The sequence below is a fragment of the Macaca thibetana genome, chromosome 6, assembly GCF_024542745.1.
Source record: "Macaca thibetana thibetana isolate TM-01 chromosome 6, ASM2454274v1, whole genome shotgun sequence".
NCBI lineage: Eukaryota > Metazoa > Chordata > Mammalia > Primates > Cercopithecidae > Macaca > Macaca thibetana.
In genome coordinates, this window is record NC_065583.1 from 123780695 (window position 1) to 123798162 (window position 17468).

The 17468-nt window shown below is 39.1% G+C and overlaps 1 protein-coding gene and 1 pseudogene across 1 annotated transcript in view; one reads left to right on the forward strand and one right to left on the reverse strand.

Moving 5' to 3' along the window:
- ANKRD55 (ankyrin repeat domain 55) overlaps nt 1-17468 on the forward strand; it is a 137907-nt gene that overhangs the window by 33330 nt on the left and 87109 nt on the right. The window contains exon 2 of the mRNA XM_050794657.1: nt 9983-10105. Within this exon, the coding sequence (XP_050650614.1) occupies nt 9983-10105 (123 nt within the window). The remainder of the gene's footprint in view (nt 1-9982; nt 10106-17468) is intronic.
- Nucleotides 596-1841, reverse strand: LOC126957149 (glycoprotein-N-acetylgalactosamine 3-beta-galactosyltransferase 1-like; annotated as a pseudogene).

A 17468-nucleotide genomic window follows, 5' to 3' on the forward strand; every position in this document is an offset into this window, starting at 1 on the left:
AATGCTATGAGTAAATTAATATTAATAGTGGAGAATTGTATTCAAGGGTGGGTAAACATATTTAGAAGAGAACCAACAGAGATTCCATAAAGGATTACTAATTTGAATCAAATATATAATATAGTCAAGGCCCATATAATTTTAAAGTACGGTTTTATTAAGGCACTTCAGGATAAATGCCAGTCTTATTTTAGCTTCTTTTGGAAGAAAAACTGCCAATTATAAATAATCACAGCAAAATTTCCATTAGACAAAAACTGTATGTGTTGGGAGGGGTTGGATCATGTATATCATACTGCAAATATAAACTCAACTCTTGAGCTGTATTAATAACACTGAGCAACAATATTTCTTTCTAAAATTTTCTTTAAGGCAGATCTGTTTATTACTAACATAGCACAGTGTAGTTTTAGCAAATTCAACTGTTTTAGTTTCTTAGTGACAATAATACAGATGGTCAAAAATAGACAACAAAATCTCTTTTCTAGTTCCTCTACCTGGCCACCATTTTAAAAACACAATTTCTTCTTATATATATAGATATATTTTTATATTACTGTGTCAAAACACATTTTAACAGACTTCGCAGGTCATTTAAAGCTTCAGTTTATAGTCATTCATGTGAAAGGTTTCTATATGGAATGTTCACTTAGAATTCCTCCCTGGGATTCCAGTGTTCTATGTCAGAAATGCAGAAGTCCTTCAGTGCAATGCTAGACATTTTACCTTTGTTCATTCGTGATTTTCTTTCAAGGGTTTCCTAACTTCACTTTTGTGCCTTCATTTTTGTTTGCTTGACTAATTTCCTGTAGTATATTTTCAGGTAAGGTAGCTTGATATCTGTATAAATAAATATACGGACGAAGATGATAAATGAGGTATTCTAACACATACCCAGTTGTAAAAATCAACATAGTGAAAAGAATCTGCAAGATCAGAACAGCAACCAGGACCCTCTACAGGAGGATAATAGTTGTAATTCCTGTACCAAAAGGTTCTAAGTAGATAACCTTTATTAAGTGGTGTTCTGGCACAAAAGGATGAAAAGGTTTTTTTTCAATGGCATCTCTGGAATCTCCTGCTTCTACATTTATAATTTCCATGCATCTTCCCAGTGCTAAGTCTTCAATGGAGAAATTATGTGTACACTTGTCTGTTTTAAATGCATCAACAAATCTCTTCAAGCCTTCTTTGCTTAGTAAATATGCTGCTCCTCCACTCATATAGCCCTGTTTTACAAAGGGTTTAAATCTTCTTCCACAGTAAATGGGTTCTTTAGAATCATATTTTGAAAGAAGCCATCTCAAATTGTCTAGTACGAAATATGTATCATCATCTGCTTTCAAAAACCAATCAACATCTTCTAAATGATGTTCATGAACATACTGAAAAGGTTTAATTGTTTTCCAGTAAAGCTGATCTCTGCCTTCTTTGGTTTTCAATCCCACAGCAGGGAAGTCTTTATTTTCTTCCGAACTCATAAAAAACACTTTGTGACTATGCTGGACCCAGGTAACTTTGACACGTTTGGCCTTTTTCTCTAGGTTTTGAGGGCCTGTCATAACCCAGCAAAGAATTTTAACTTGCTGATAGAGGTTTTCAGTGATGTCTATGTTCTCATCTTTACGTTGGCTAGAATCTGCATTGAAGTTCATTTGTCCTTCTAGATGATTCTGTCCATTATCATCTGAATGCCTCGCATGAGGATCATTATGAAGAACATCAGACTGGGTGTCACCCTCTTCTCCCAACAAAATACTAAATAGCTGAGAACATAAAAGAAATCCTATTGCCGATCCATAGAGGAAGGTAAAAAAATTCAGCCAGGATTTAGAGGCCATCTCCAAAAGTGTATTTCTGACATCAGCCCCCGCTCCCTCTTGCCCCTCCTGGGGGGCAGAGAGGGCGACGACACAGGACTGGCGACCTTTGCTTCTCTGGGCACCCTCAGAAGTGGCTCCTGGCCCCTTGCCGAGGCTGCTAGCTGCCACCCAGATCATTCTCCGGCAGCGGCAGCAGAGTTTTAAATAAAATACAATCTGCATGTCTTCACATGCTTCTTTCTTCCTATTTGTTCACGTTTCTTCCATTTTCTGTCCTCAGAATCTCTCACCCTGTGTGTATTCTGAAATCTCTCTTTATGCACCCATATAGAAGTCTATCTGTTTAAAGCAGTTAGAGAGGCAAGACCATTCAAAACATGCTCCTCATGTAAGCCATGTGGAAAGAAAGATAGATGATGAATAGATGAGAAAGAGAGAGAGAGAGAGAGAGGAGTGATAGGAAGGAGACAAGGAAGGACTGAGGTATTGTTTATGTAGATCTTTTAGATATCTTAATAAGTGGGCTTCTGACTGTCAGTAGAAAAAAACTTTCCTGCCCTCATTTTAGATTCTATTAGGACCGTCAGTCATCCTCATCTTTGTACTTGTTATTTCTACATCATGCTTCCTCATTTCTCCAGAAATTTTCTGAACAGTTTCTAAGTTTGTGACCAATTATTTGCCTTGACCGCAACTTAGATTGGCTCTTTCTAAACAACCCCTAGGGAAGCTCCTTCTTTTCCTATTTCCTCGTTGTGCTGTGGTTTAGTGTACATTGCAGAGCCAGAAGGAATTGTGAAGTACATGCTATTCTGCTCCACACGTCTTCCTTTTCCCCCTACCCTGTGCTTCACTCTGTGTCCAAATTCCTTCTAAACAGGTTTGGTGGCCATCTAGCCAAGAGAGGTCATCTTCAGTGACAGGAAGTTCACTATTTCTTGAGATGACCCAGTCCATTTTTATAAACTCTAATAATAATTAAAATACCTGTCTCTCTCACTCTCACCCACTGCTATTTCTAACTATGGGAGTCTCATAGAGCAATTTAACCATAAAATTGTTTGCATAAAAGCCTTTTGAAAAACAATTCTATTTACAATGGTATGAGAAAGAATCAAATACTTAGGAATAACCAAGGAGATAAAAGACAGGTACACTGAAAACTACAAAGCATTGCTGAAAGAAATTAAAGAGAACACCAGTAAATGGAAAGACATTTTATGTTTCATGAATTAGAAAACTTAATATTATTAAGATGCCAATACTACACAAAGCAATCTACAGATTCAATATAATCTCTGTCAAAATCCCAATGATGTTTTCTACAGAAATAGAAAAATCATCCTAATATGCATATTGAATTTCAAGAGACCCCAAAATAGCTAAAACAATCTTCAAAAAGAACAGTTGGAGGTTTCACACTTCCTGATTTCAAAACTTACTACAAAGCTACAGTAGTGAAAACAGTGTGGTACTGGCATACAGACAGACATATAGATCAGTAGAATAGAACTGAAAGTCCAGAAATAATCCCATACATTTATGGTCAACTGATTTTCGACAAGAGTGCCAAGACCATTCAATAGGGAAAGAATAGTTGCTATGACTTGAATGTTCCCACTGAAAGTTGTATTGAAATTTAACTGTCATTGTAACAGTATTAAGAGGTGGTGCTTTTAGAGGTGATTGGGGCATGAAGGCTCTGCTCTCATGAATTGATTAATACTGTTATATTAGGAGTGCGTTAGAGATCTCTGGCATGGGTGTCTGATAAAAACAATGAGTTTGGCCTGATTTCCTCTTCTGTCTCGCATGCTCACTTCTGCCTTTCACCCTTCTGCCAAGAGATCATCCTCACCACATGTTGGCACCATGCCCTTGGACTTCCTAACCTCAAGAACCATGAACCAAATAAGTTTATTTATAAATTACCCAGTCTATAGTATTGTGTTATAGCAGCAGGAAACAGACTAAGACGATAGTATTTTCAATGAATGATGTTGGAAAAACAGGATAGCCACATGGAAAAAAATGTATTTGAACCCTTACTTTACACCATATATAAAAGTTAACTCAAAATGGATCAAAGACCCAAACATAAGACCTAAAACTGTAAAGCTCATAGAAAAAAGCATATGGAAAATCTTCATGACACTGGATTTGGCAATGATTTCTTGACTATGACATCAAATGCACAGGCAACAAAAGAAAAAATAGACAAATTAGACTACATCAAAATTAAAAGCTTTGTCATCAACTATCAACAGAATGAAAAGGTAACCCACAGAATGAGAGAAAATATTTGCAAATCATATACCTGATAAAGGTTTAATATTCAGAATATATAAAGAACTCCTACAACCCAGCAACAAAAAGCCAAACAACTTAATTCAAAAATGGGCAAAGGATTTGAATAGACATTTCTTGAAAGATATGCCTATAGCCAATAAGCACATGTAAAAATGCTCACTGTCACTAATATTAGAGAAATGCAAATCAAAGCCACAATGAAATACCACTTCACCCTCATTAGGATGGCTATTATTTTTTTAAAAACCAAACAATAAATAATAAGTGTTAGCAAGGAAATGGGGAAATTGAGACTCTTGTGCACTTTGGTGGAAATACAAAATGGTGCAGCCGTTTGGAAGACAGTATGGTGGTTCTTTCAAAAATTAAAAATGGAATTATCACATGATCCAACAATTTCACTTCTGAGTATATACCCAAAAGAATTGAAAGCAGGAATGCAAAAAGATTTGTAGACCCATGTTCACAGCAGCATTATTCACAATAGCCAAAAGATGGGAATGACCCAAGTGTCCATTGACAGGTAATGAATAAACAAAATGTGATGCATACATACAATTAAATATTATTAAATCTTAACAAGGAAGACAGTTCTGACACATTCTACAACATGGATGAACCCTGAGGACATTATGTTACGTGAAATAAGCCAGTCACGAAAGGACAACGGTTATTGATTCCACATACGTGAGGTGCCTTTAGTAGTCAAATTAATAGACAGAAAGTAGAATTGTGGTTTCCAGGGACTGGGGACAGGAAAGAATGGGAAGTTACAGTCTAATGAGTACAGAGATTTGAAAGATGAAAAGATGAGTTTCAGTGATGGTCACACAACAGTGTGAATGGACATAATGCCATCGAACTGTAAGTACACTTAAATGGTTAACATTTCAAATTTTATGTATCTTTTACCACAATTTTTTTTCTTTTTTTTTTTTTTTTTTTTGAGATGGAGTCTCGCTCTGTCACCCAGGCTGGAGTGCAGTGGCGTGATTTTGGCTCACTGCAAGCTCCACCTCCTGGGTTTTCGCCATTCTCCTGCCTCACCCTCCTGCACAATTTTTTTAATTAAAAAAAAAACTCTAACTATCTGAAGGCTACTATCATGACCCCATGGAATAATCTTCAGAGTAGACACATTTATTTCCTTCAACCATTCTTCACGTGACTTGATTAAAGTCCATTCATACCTCTAGTCACTCACCTCTGAGTGTTCTCCAGCCACTATACCCCTGTTTAATTGAGACCATAGACCTCAATATGACACTGACCAGTTTAGAATGGAAAAGGCCTATCACTGCCCTCAATATGGCTACTAGATTTGGTAATTCAGCCAGACTTCCTCCTAATTTATTACAATGCTGTTTATTTCTATAGAGCTAATTTTCCAACTAAAACTCCAAGTTCTTTTTTAAAACGTTTTATCAGTCAGTACTTTTTCAGTGATTAAAAAGAAAATCCAAATGAATAAAGAAAATCCAAATGAATACACAAAATCTATGTAAATTGACTTAAGCTGAAGGCATCACATTACTTGACTTCAAATTATACTACAAAGCTATAGTAACCAAAATAGCACGATACTGACATAAAAACAGCCACGTAGACCGATGGAACAGAATCGAGGTTCCAGAAACAAGTTCACACATTTACAGTCAATTCATTTTTAACAAAGCCACCAAGACATACATTGGGGAAAGAACAGTCTCTTCAATAAATGGTGCTGGGAAGACTGGATATCTATATGCAGAAGAATAAAACTAGACCCCTATCCCTCACCATATCAAATCAAAATGGATTAAAGATTTAAATATAAGACATGAAACTACCAGAAGAAAACACTGGGGAAATGCTTTGGGACATTGATCTAGGCTAATATTTCTTTTTTCTTTTTTTTTTTTATTGGTGGGGGGAGCTGTAGGGGGCAGAGAAAAGCTCTCCACCTTTCTCTGGTAAGAGAGAAATTGCTTGTCATGGGCTCTAATTGGGTCACATCCCTGAGTCAGTCTCCAAGGCCAGGATAATGCTAGTGCTGAGTGGCTTAGTTCTAAGCCACGTGTTCTGCCCCTGACCAGGGATATAGTCAATTCCACTGAATCAGCCTGAGGGCTAGAAGAGGAGAGGAAGTAGTCCCTAGAGAATAAACAGGTTAATTAGTTCAACTGGATATTTTGTGGACTAAGATATTGTTACCAGGGGTCCTTGTTCTTAGAGCTCCGAAGATGGTGGCGGGCCACTTCCAAAATGGTGAGCCACTTCCAAGATGGTAACAAGCCTCGTGTTCTCTGACCTGGGGTTCTTGGCCTCACGGATTCCAAGGAACGGAATCTTGGGCCATGTGGTGAGTGGTACAGCTCTATTAGAAGCTGTGGGTCACGGAAGAGAACCTAGAACCCAGTGACTAGTGTTCAACTTGATTAGGATGAACCTGAGCACTTAGCCGTGAGGGATCAATGGCAAGCCTTTAGCCCGATTGGGAGCGGCAATGGGCGCCTTGCTGGATCAGGAGCACAGTGGACACCCTGCCAGATCCAGAGGGATATAAGTCAGCGGCGGGTCTGTGACAGGGGCAAACAGCAGCAGTGCTCAGTGGACAAACACGGACCAGAAGAGAGTGCAGCAAGAAATAGCAGAGCTCCCATACAAAGGGAGGGGACCCAAAGAGCGTCGTTGCTGGCTCCAATGCCTGGGTTTATATCGCATGGGAAGTTTCCTAATGGAGATTAACGTTCTGTGCAATTTATGAAGTCTTTGTCTAATCATCATCAACAAGAGACTATTTTCTCTACATGTCCCAGATTTCTAATGCTTTCTAAACACACCAAAAAAAATTTTTTTAAGTAGCAATAGTCATAGCAAATATATACACTATTATATGCCAGGCCTTGTTCTAAAAGCACACAGAATTAAATATTAACTTATTTCTTTCCTCACAACAAACTTATAAGAGAAGTAGGTAGTTGTCATAATTATCATCATTATTACCTTCATTTTAAAGACAAAGAAACTGGCCAGGAACAGTGGCTCACGCCTATAAATCCCAGCACTTTGGGAGGCCAAGGTGGGAGGATCGTTAGGAGACCAGCCTGGGCAACATGGCAAAACCCCATCTCTACAAAAAATACAAAAATTAGCTGGGCGTGGTGGCGCGTGTCTGTAGTCCCAGCTACTCAGGAGGCTGAGATGGGAGGATCACTTGGGCCTGGGAGATCAAGGCTGCAGTGAGCCAACATCACGCCACTGCACTCCAGCCTGGGTTAACCAACGAGACCCTTTCTCAAACAAACAAACAAACAAACAAACAAAATGAAGAAACGAAAGCCTGGAAAGGGGATGGCCCAAATCCACACAGCTGGTCAGTGCAAACTGGGACTGATACTGAAGTTGTCTGGCTCCATAGTCCTTGTGCTCATCACAGGAGTAGCATTTGACCCGGACACTCCTCCTCTGTCACTTCTGGCCCCCAGGCAAATGTGCAAGTGAGTCCGCCTAAAACAAACACACGAAAACAACAAAATAAGTTAGGGAACAACCACTCACTTTACAAAACAGTTTGTTGTCATAAATGAAGTATTTCCAATAACAAGTTCCTTTGGGGACAGACAGGTCAACCGGCTAAAAGTCGCTTATGACTTCCCAAAAATACTGGGACAGAGAAACCGAGGCAAAGGGTTAGGTCCACTGCCAACTAAAGATCAATTAGAACTGAAAACTAAAAAGTATCTTTGACATAATGTCCACATTAGCAGAAAAACACAACTTAAAAAAACCTTTTTCTCTTTTTTTTTTTTTTCTGGAGATGGAGTTTCGCTCTTGTTGCCCAGGCTGGAGTGCAGTGGCACTATCTCGGCTCACTGCAACCTCTGCCTCCTAGGTTCAAGCAATTCTCCTGCCTCAGCCTCCCAAATAGCTAGAATTACAGGCATGCGCCACCATGCCCAGCTTATTTTTTGTATTTTTAGTAGAGATGGAGTTTCTCCATGTTGGGAAGGCTGGTCTCAAACTCCCAGCCTCAGGTGATCCACCTACCTCAGCCTCCCAAAGTGCTGGGATTAAAGGCGTGAGCCACTGCGCTTGGCCAAAAAACGTTTTCTTACACACATATTTTTTCCCTGGACAATGCTATGCTTTCGGGGCAGAAGAGGCGTGCATGGGAGGAACTGTGTATGAGTCGATCAGCACAGCCTCTCCCTGGAGGCCTCCTTTTGAGCAGAACTCACCTCCCAGTCCTCCCTGTGCTCCACTTAACCACAGGTCTTTGTTTGTTTGTTTGTTTGTTTGTTTGTTTGTTTGTTTGTTTTTGAGACAGAGTCTCGCTCTGTCACCCAGGCGGGAGTGCAGTGGTGCGATCTTGGTTCACTGCACCCTCTGCCTCCCGGGTTCAAGCGATTCTCCTGCCTCAGCCTCCCAAGTAGCTGGGATTACAGGCGCATGCCACCACACCTGGCTTGTTTTTCTGTATTTTCAGTAGAGACAGGGTTTCACTAAGTTGACCAGGCTGGTCTTGAACTCCTGACCTCAAGTGATCCGCTCGCCTCGACCTCCCACAGTGCCTGGATTACAGGCATGAGCCACTGTGCCTGGCCCCACTTGATCTATAGTTCTCTTGTCGCCTTTTTGTTTGTTTGTTTTTTAAGACAAGGTCTCACTCTGTTATCCAGGCTGGAGTATAGTGGCACAATCATAGCTCGCTGCTTAAACTCTGGGGCTCAAGCGATCCTCCTGCCTCACCTTCCTGAGTACCTGGGACTACAGGTACCCACCACCATGCCCAGCTACTTTTTAAAATTTTTGTAGAGAGAGAGTCTCACTGTGTTGCCCAGGCTGATTTCGAAGTCCTGGGCTCAAGCCATCCTCCCACCTCAGCCTCCCAAAGTGCTGAGATTACAGACGTAAGCCATTCGTTGACCGTGTATTAGTTGGTTCAGTTGTGCCCAAGGCACAATGCAGGTGGCTACAAAATTCAAAGGAGTTGCCTATAGTTCTGTTTCCTCCGGGAATTCCATCTCATGAAATCCCAGGTGGTTGAAATGAAGAGACTTTCATGAAGGGACAGCTTGCAGAGATGAAGCAGGGCTGAAAGGATGAACTGGGGATGCTGAAGCTCCACAGACTAACATCAGTGGGAAGCGAAAGAAGCATGGGAGGGGACCGTTTTATCAGGGAACCCAGTGAAACTGACTCTGTAGAGAAAGAGACTGGCTCTGCCAAGAAAGAGCCTCCTGGTGGGAGAGAAGTGGCTCCTGCTGAACACTGCACTAGGGGAAGGCAGGAAGAAATGTCCCTTCTCTCTCTTCTCCCCACGAGGCTCCTGCCCGTGCCTTTCATGGGCAAGCAAGAGGGTGAGGGAGCCTGGGTGGAGCACTCAGCAAGGGTCAGTCCTCAGGGTACAGAATAGGGCGGGAAAGGCCGGCTCACTCTCTACATCTGGAGATCAGAGAACAGAGAGCACAATGTCTCTTTCAAAGGTGGTAAACTGAGTCATTGAGAGTACAAGGAACATGCTCCAGATCAAAAAGGGCAATGCAGAACCGAGATGAGGGCCCCACTTTCCTCTCTGGGCTCACTGACTTCAAGAAGCCTGAATGCCTGGAAAGAATCAGAAAATCTCAAATGACATCCAATCCCTCAGGTTCCTTTCCAGTACACAGCGGTGTTACAAATGGCATGAGTGATCCTCCTTTCTTCAGAAGTGGTGAGGGAGTGTGTGGCCAGGATGACTCAGTCTTCTGCCTGGATTCACTTGAGAAGTTTTAATGAATCACTTGTGTGGGTGAGGACTTGGGTATTGTTATTCTTTCAGTGAACTGGCTCTACACACTAACATTGTGTCTGTTTGATGCATGAAGGTGACTCATCCGAGGAAGTTGACCTGACCATGGTTTATCAGGCAGCCTCTAATGGAGATGTCAATGCTCTGACTGCAGTGATTCGGGAAGACCCTTCTATCCTAGAATGCTGTGACGGTGAAGGTGAGATATGTATGCATTTTGAATCCAGAATGTTCTGCTCTATTTTTTTAGAGATGGCCTTCAGACATGAGCAATGTGAATAAATGTATATCTGACCAGCCATTTTGATACTGTGGCTATGTGCAGATACCTTGGTATTTCTTTAAATAAGGGGGTTAGACACAGAGTTTCAGATTCTTTTACATCGCCTCTTATGAGGAAGTCATCATTTTGAGTTTGTTTTCAGTATCTTTGTATGAATGACCAAACTAGATAGGTCAAGTAGTTAGAAAAGGGTACAAAAAGAGTAGGCTATTTTTGGTAGCAATGGATCTTAAGAAAATGTGACTGTAAAAGGCAAAAAGCAAGGATTTCTGCTTCTGAGAAGATGGAGTAGATGCATTTCTTTCGTATTATTTCTGCTAAATACAACTAAAAACCCTGCACATTATATATAAACATAACAAGACTCTGGAAGATGGAGATAAAATGACAGATGAGCTGAGATCTCCTGACTCAAGGAATGACATTGTGTAAGTGCCCAGGGTTTTCTTTTTGCCTCGTTAATCCCAGAGCTGATGCTGAAGAAGCTGGCAACCCAGAAATGTCAACAGGCACAGACCAAACAGCAACAAAAACAACAAAAGCCTTCTCTCTCTGGCAAAAGGACCAGGAAAGGAACAGCCTAGAAAGACAGAACACTTTTTAGACAATAAGTCCCTACTCCAGCCAAATACCACAAAAAGCCATGGGGCTCCAGCCCCACTCATTCCAGCAAAGACTAAGTAGGAAACCTGGATTTCTAATGCCACCTTGCAATAATGAGGTGGCACCCCTTTACTTCCCCCTTTACAGCAGTGCCCATGGAAGTCAGCTAAAATAAAAGGTTTAATATCAGGAATGTCATAATATAATACCCCAAATGTCCAAGTTTCAATTACTTGTCATACCGAGAAACAGGAAGGTCCCAAACTGAATGAAAAGAAATCAACAGACGCCGATGAAAGACATGTTAGAATTATCTCACAAAGATTTTCAAATAACTGTGACAAAAATGCTTCAATGAGCAATTGAAAACATGCTTAAAACTACAGAGAAAAATAGAAAGTCTCAGCAAAGAAATAAAAGACATAAGGAAAAACCAAATGGGAATTTTTGAAAATCAAAAATACAATCATCACAATGTTAAAACTCAGTGAATAAGCTCAGCAGCAGAATGAGGATGCAAAGGAAAGAATTAACGAACTTGAAAACAGAACAGTAAGAAATAGACAATAAGAAATAGATAATCTGAAGAGCCCTATAATTAGGAAATTGACTTCATAATTTTAAAATCCCCCCAAAAAAAGATATCTTCAGGACTAGATTATTTCACCAGAGATTTGTGATCCTCCCACCTTGGCCTCCCAAAGTGCTAAGATTATAGATATGAGCCACCTCACCTGGCAGATTTCTACAAACTTTTAAAGAATAACCAGCATCGATTCCACATAATCTCTTCCAAAAAAAGAGATGAGAAAACACGTTTCAGTTATGTTTATGAGCTAGTATTACTTCACTATCAAAACCAAAGACAATGTAAAAAAAATAAGCCTGTACACCAGTAGTCTTCATGAATGTAGATATAAAAATCCTTAACCAAATATTAGCAAATAGCATTCAGTAATATACAGAAATAGGCTGGACATGGTGGCTCACGCCTATAGTCCCAACACTTTAGGAGGCCGAGGCAAGCAGATCACTTGAGGTCAGGACTTCAAGACCAGCCTGGCCAACATGGTGAAACCCTGTCTCTACTAAAAATACAAAAATTAGCCGGGTACGGTGGCATGTGCCTGTAATCCTAGCTACTGGGAAGGCTGAGGCACGAGAATTGCTTGAACCCGGGAGGCGGAGGTTGCAGGGAGCCGAGATCTCACCACTGCACTCCAGCTAGGTGACAGAGCGAGACTCCATCTCAAAACAAAAACAAAAAGAATCATACACCATGATCAAGTAGGGTTTGTTTTAGGGATGTTAGGGATGTAAGACTGGTTCAATATTTGAAAGTCAATGTAATCTACCAAATTAACCAACTAAGGCAGAAAATCACATGTTCATATCAATTAATACAAAAAAAGCATTAGACAAAATTTAACTCATATTAATAATAAAAATCTCAGAAAAATAGGAATAGAGGAGAGCTTCTTCAACATAAGGAAGAGTACCTGCTACAACAACAACTACAACAACAACAAAACTCTAGAGCTAAGGTTTTACTTAATGGTGAAAGTTTGAGTGCTTTGCCCCTAAGACCTGGAACAAGGTGTGAATGTCCACTCTCACCACTCCAATTCAGCATAGTGTAATATGAGTGCAAAGGGGCAAGAAAAGGAAATAAGAAGCATACATCTTTTATTTTTTTGACAGAGTCTCACTCTGTTACCCAGACTGAAGTGCAGTGGCGCAATCTCCGCTCACTGCAACCTCCACCTCCTGGGTTCAAGCAATTCTGCCTCAGACTCCCGAGTAACTAGGATTACAGGTGCCCGCCACTGCGCCCAGTTAATTTTTGTGTTTTTAGTACAGACAGGTTTCACCATGTTACCCGGGCTCGTCTCAAACTCCTGACCTCTCAGGTGATCCGCCCACCTTGGCCTCCCAAAGTGCTGGGATTACAGGCATGAGCTACTGGCCCAGCCAAAAGTATACATCTTGAAAAAGGAAAAAAGAAACTGTTACTTTTTGCACAATTTGTTTGTCTTCATAGTAAATCCTAAGGAATCTACCAACATACTCCTACAACTAAGTGAGTTCAGCAAGGTCACAGCATACAAGATCAATATACAAACATAAATTTTATTTTTGTATACTAACAATGAACATGCAGACATCAAAAATTTATAATACCATTTAAAATCACTCGATAAAAAGAAACACTTAGGTGTAAATACAACAAAATATGTACAGAACTTGTATGTTGAAAACTATAAAGTGCTAATTAAATAAATCAAAGATCTTAATAATTGGAAAGGCATAACATGTTTGTGGCTCAACATATTAAACATGCAGTTCTCTTCAAATTTGTATACAGGTTTAGTGCAAATTCTGAGGAGACATCTTGGCATAAGACGGAGATCACAATTTCTACCAAACCCCAGCAAGATTTTTTGTGTATATAGACAAGATTAGCTAAAATGTGTATAGATATACAAAGGAACTAGGATAGTTAAAACAATTTTGAAAAGGAATAAGGTGGAAGGAATCAGTATACCCAATTTCAACTACATTCAAGCTACATGCTATAGTTTGAATGTGTTCCCCCAAATTTCATGTGTTGGGAACCTGGTCCACAATGCAGTAGTGTTGAGAGGTGGAACCTTTGGGAGATTATTGGGATTAATCCACTCATGGGTCATTGTGGGAGTGGGTTAGTAATCATGGGAGTGGGTCTGTTATAAAAGCTAGTTTGGTGATCTCTCATGAGCCCCCTTGCCGTGTGATACCCTGTACCACCTCGGGACTCCGCAGAGAGTTCCGACCACTAAGAAGACCCTCACCGAATGTAGTCCCTCAACCTTGGACATCCCAGCCTCCAGAATTGAAAGAAATAAAATTCTTCTCTTTATAAATTACCCAGTCTTGGGTATTCAGTTATAGCAACAGAAAACAGACTAAGACAGTACAAAAATCAAAACTAGCTGGGTTAATACATCTAGAGTATTCAGAGTTATGCCTGATACATAATAAACACTCAATAAATACAAGCTATTATTATTGCTTTTGGAATTTCATAACCATACTGTAATTACTTTGCACCACCCAGGACAAGACAATGAGTCTCAGAGTGGCTAAGTTTCTCAACCAAAGTTTCATAGCTAGTAAAATAGCTAGGAACTGGACCCAAATATTCTGTGTCCTTGGTTAGTGCTCTTTCTGCTCCTTATCTTATACTGCAGATGTCTTAAAGTTCTTGGACACGTTACCACAAAAGCAAAGTGGATCATTTAAGGACACAAGATGCTGAGGCTACCTTCCTGCACACCTTACCTAACTAAGTTGCTCCACCCTTTAGGCTACCTTCCTGCACACCTTACCTAACTAAGTTGCTCCACCCTTTATTTTGTGTATTTTATTTCAAATATAAAATATTTCAAACATAAGACAAAGTACAGAGAATAACATGTCAAACTGCTATGTAACCAACACCCAGAATTTAACAATTTTGACAATTTGCAATTTTTTTCTTGGATTTTTTTTAAAGGAAAAAAGTTACAGAGCAGTTAAAGGCCCTTTTTATCCTTTTCTGATTCCACCCCTTTTCCCTTCATTCCTTTAAAATAACTAACCACTATTCTGAAGCTGGTGTGTATCTCTCCTGTTTCTGTTTTTCTGCTTTGACTACTTTTCCTGGGTTTATAGCAATCTGTTGTTATTTTGATTTATAAAATTTACATAAATAATAGTGTATATCTTTGAATTGGCTTTCTTCACTCAAAATTATGTCTTCAAGATTTATTCAAGTGGATCTGGATTAACTTAACTTGGACATTTTTATTGCTCTATGACACTTCTTTGCATAAATCTAACATAATTTATGTATTTCTCTATTAACATTCATTTATGCCATTTCTTGTTTAATTCTTCATTATCATCTTTGATTATATCTCTTTGTTCATCACTGTGAAAGTTTCTTTATGAAATAAACTTGGAAGTGGAATTACAGGGTTATAAGGTATGAGCACCTATAATTTTATGAAATGTTGCCACATTTATCCCCCAAACTGGTTGTCCCAACTTATACTTTAACCAACAGTATGTAAGAGTTCCCCAAATCCTTGACAACACCTGGCATTTCAGATGTTTTATAATTGGTAATCCAATACGTATGAATGTCATTGAGAAATGACATTGAGAAATGTAGAAATATGTATTCTCTAATTATTTGAGAGATTTATAATCTTTCATACGTTTATTGGCTTGTGTCTGCTGTCTCTCAAATTGCTCCTACATTGTATATTTCTTTCTGATTCAATTATTGATGTTATTTATTTAGTTAAGCTCATAATATTTTCTTGGTTTTATGAATTAAAATAACCTCCCAATCTGTAGCTGGCCTTTTCATTTCATTTATGGGATCTTATGTAATACAGAAAATTTTAATTTGAATATAATTTAATTTAATAAAATGTTTTCTTTATAGTTTGCAGTTTTTATGTCTTCTTCAGTAAGGCCTTACTAGTCTTAATGTTATAAAATATATTCGTCTATATATTTTATAAGTTGTTAAATTTTGCTTTTCATATTTGGAAAGTATTTATGTATGATGTGAATTTTAGATCTAATTTTAATGTATCCCTTTTGTATAGCCAGTTTCTCAGCACCATTTATTGAATACCTTTTTTTTCCTACTGATTTGTGATGACACTTTGGTCATATATTGAGTTCCTCGATAGGTCTAAGTATTTCCTGAACTTTTTCCTCTGTTCTGTTGACATATTTATTGTTTTAATTACCATGGCTTTATAATCTTGTTGGTTCAAAAAGCAATAATCGTCTTTAGTTCTACTGTAAAATTGTCTTGAAATTTTTTTGGCACTTTAAACTTCCAGATAAATTTTAGGATTTTTTTCAAGTTTCACAACAGCTTTGCTGAGTTTTTATTAGACTTGCAATGAATGTATAGATTCATTTTCAGGAAATTGATGGCTCTATTATATTGAGTCTTCTCCGTCATAAACATAGTATGTCTTCCCATGTTTAGTTCTTCTGTTATGTCACCCGATAAGTTTTATACTTTTTATCCACATAAGTCTTGCTCTTCTTCAGTTAGATTTATTCCTAAGTACCTTATTTTTGTTGTTGTTGCTATTGTTTTTTGTTACATTTCCCATTGCTTTTGTTTAAGGAAGACCTTTTCTTTTATATATGAATTTTATATACAGGAACAATGCTGTACTCTTATTTGTTTTATTTTGAGGGTTTTTTCCTTCTATTTTCTACAAGGACAAATGTACCAACTTAAAATAAATTTTGGAACCCAATTTGGAGATAAATCTGTCATTCCTCCCTAAACCTCAGTTAGAGACACGTCAGGAAAATTATTTTAAACTTAAGAAATACTTGGGCCAGATGCAGTGGCTCATGCCCATAATCCCTGCACTTTGGGACATTGACGTGGAAGGACTGCTTGAGCCTGGAAGGTCAAGGCTGCAGGGAGCCATGATCACACCACTGCACTCCAGCCTGGGCAACAGAGCAAGATGGTGTCTCAAAAAAAAAAAAAAAAAAAAAATTAGTTCAGTAATCATTTGGTTATGCATTTCAGAATTGCTGTTTAATATCTTCCCGGTACCAGATACAGTGGTTGGTACTGAGGATTCAATGATGAGCATGAGAGATGTGGTTCCTTCCACTTCGAATTTATAGCTTAGAAGAGACAAATTTTAAACACATGATTATGCTCAATCAATACATGATTATAAAATATTAAAAGCGTTACTAGAGAAAAATCAAGGATGATGAAAAATTATAACATGGACATCCAGTTCACAATGGAGGGTCAAGAAGGTGTTCCCTGAAGAAATTTATATGTAAGCTAGGCTCTCAAGATAGATGTAAATTAGCTAGGCATAGCATGTAATTTTATGAAAACAGTATCTAGGGATTCTTTTCTTGTTTTTGTTTTTGTTTTTGTGAGATGGAGTCTCTCTCTGTCACCCACGCTGGAGTGCAATGGCACAATCTCGGCTCACTGCAACCTCCACCTCCCGGGTTCAAGCGATTCTCCTGCCTCAGCCTCCTGAGTAGCTAAGATCACAGGTGCGTGCCACCATGCCCAGCTAATTTTTTTTTTTTTTTTGTATTTTTAGTGGAGACGGGGTTTCACCATCTTGGCCAAGCTGTTCTCGAACTCCTGGCCTCAAGAGATCTGCCCACCTTGGCCTACCCAAAGTGCTGGGATTACAGGCATGACCACACCTGGCCTATCTAGGGATTCTTTAGCTTTACTTACTATTTCAGATTCACAGATTGCTTCAATAATTGCCTTTTGCAGCATGTCCTTTTTTTCTCTCAGTAGTTACAATTACCACTTGTTGACAGGAAGAAAGGAAGGAAGGGAAAGGAAGGAAATTTTGCAACTATTTTAAGACATAGCACTTCATTGCTGCTTTTTCCCAGTACAGATGACTGAAAGAGTTTTAGAAGGAAAAAAATTGGAGAGAAATTGAGTTGCCGACCACAGCTCAATTTCTGGTGTCCTAGGGACTGCACTGCAAAGCTCATCACTCCCTCCTGGCAATGTTCAAATTCAAATATTAAAGAAAACTTTGGCAAAAGGGACACTTAGAAGTTAAGACTCCGCCACAACTCTGAACTCGGTGCTCTTTCAGTGAAAACAGAA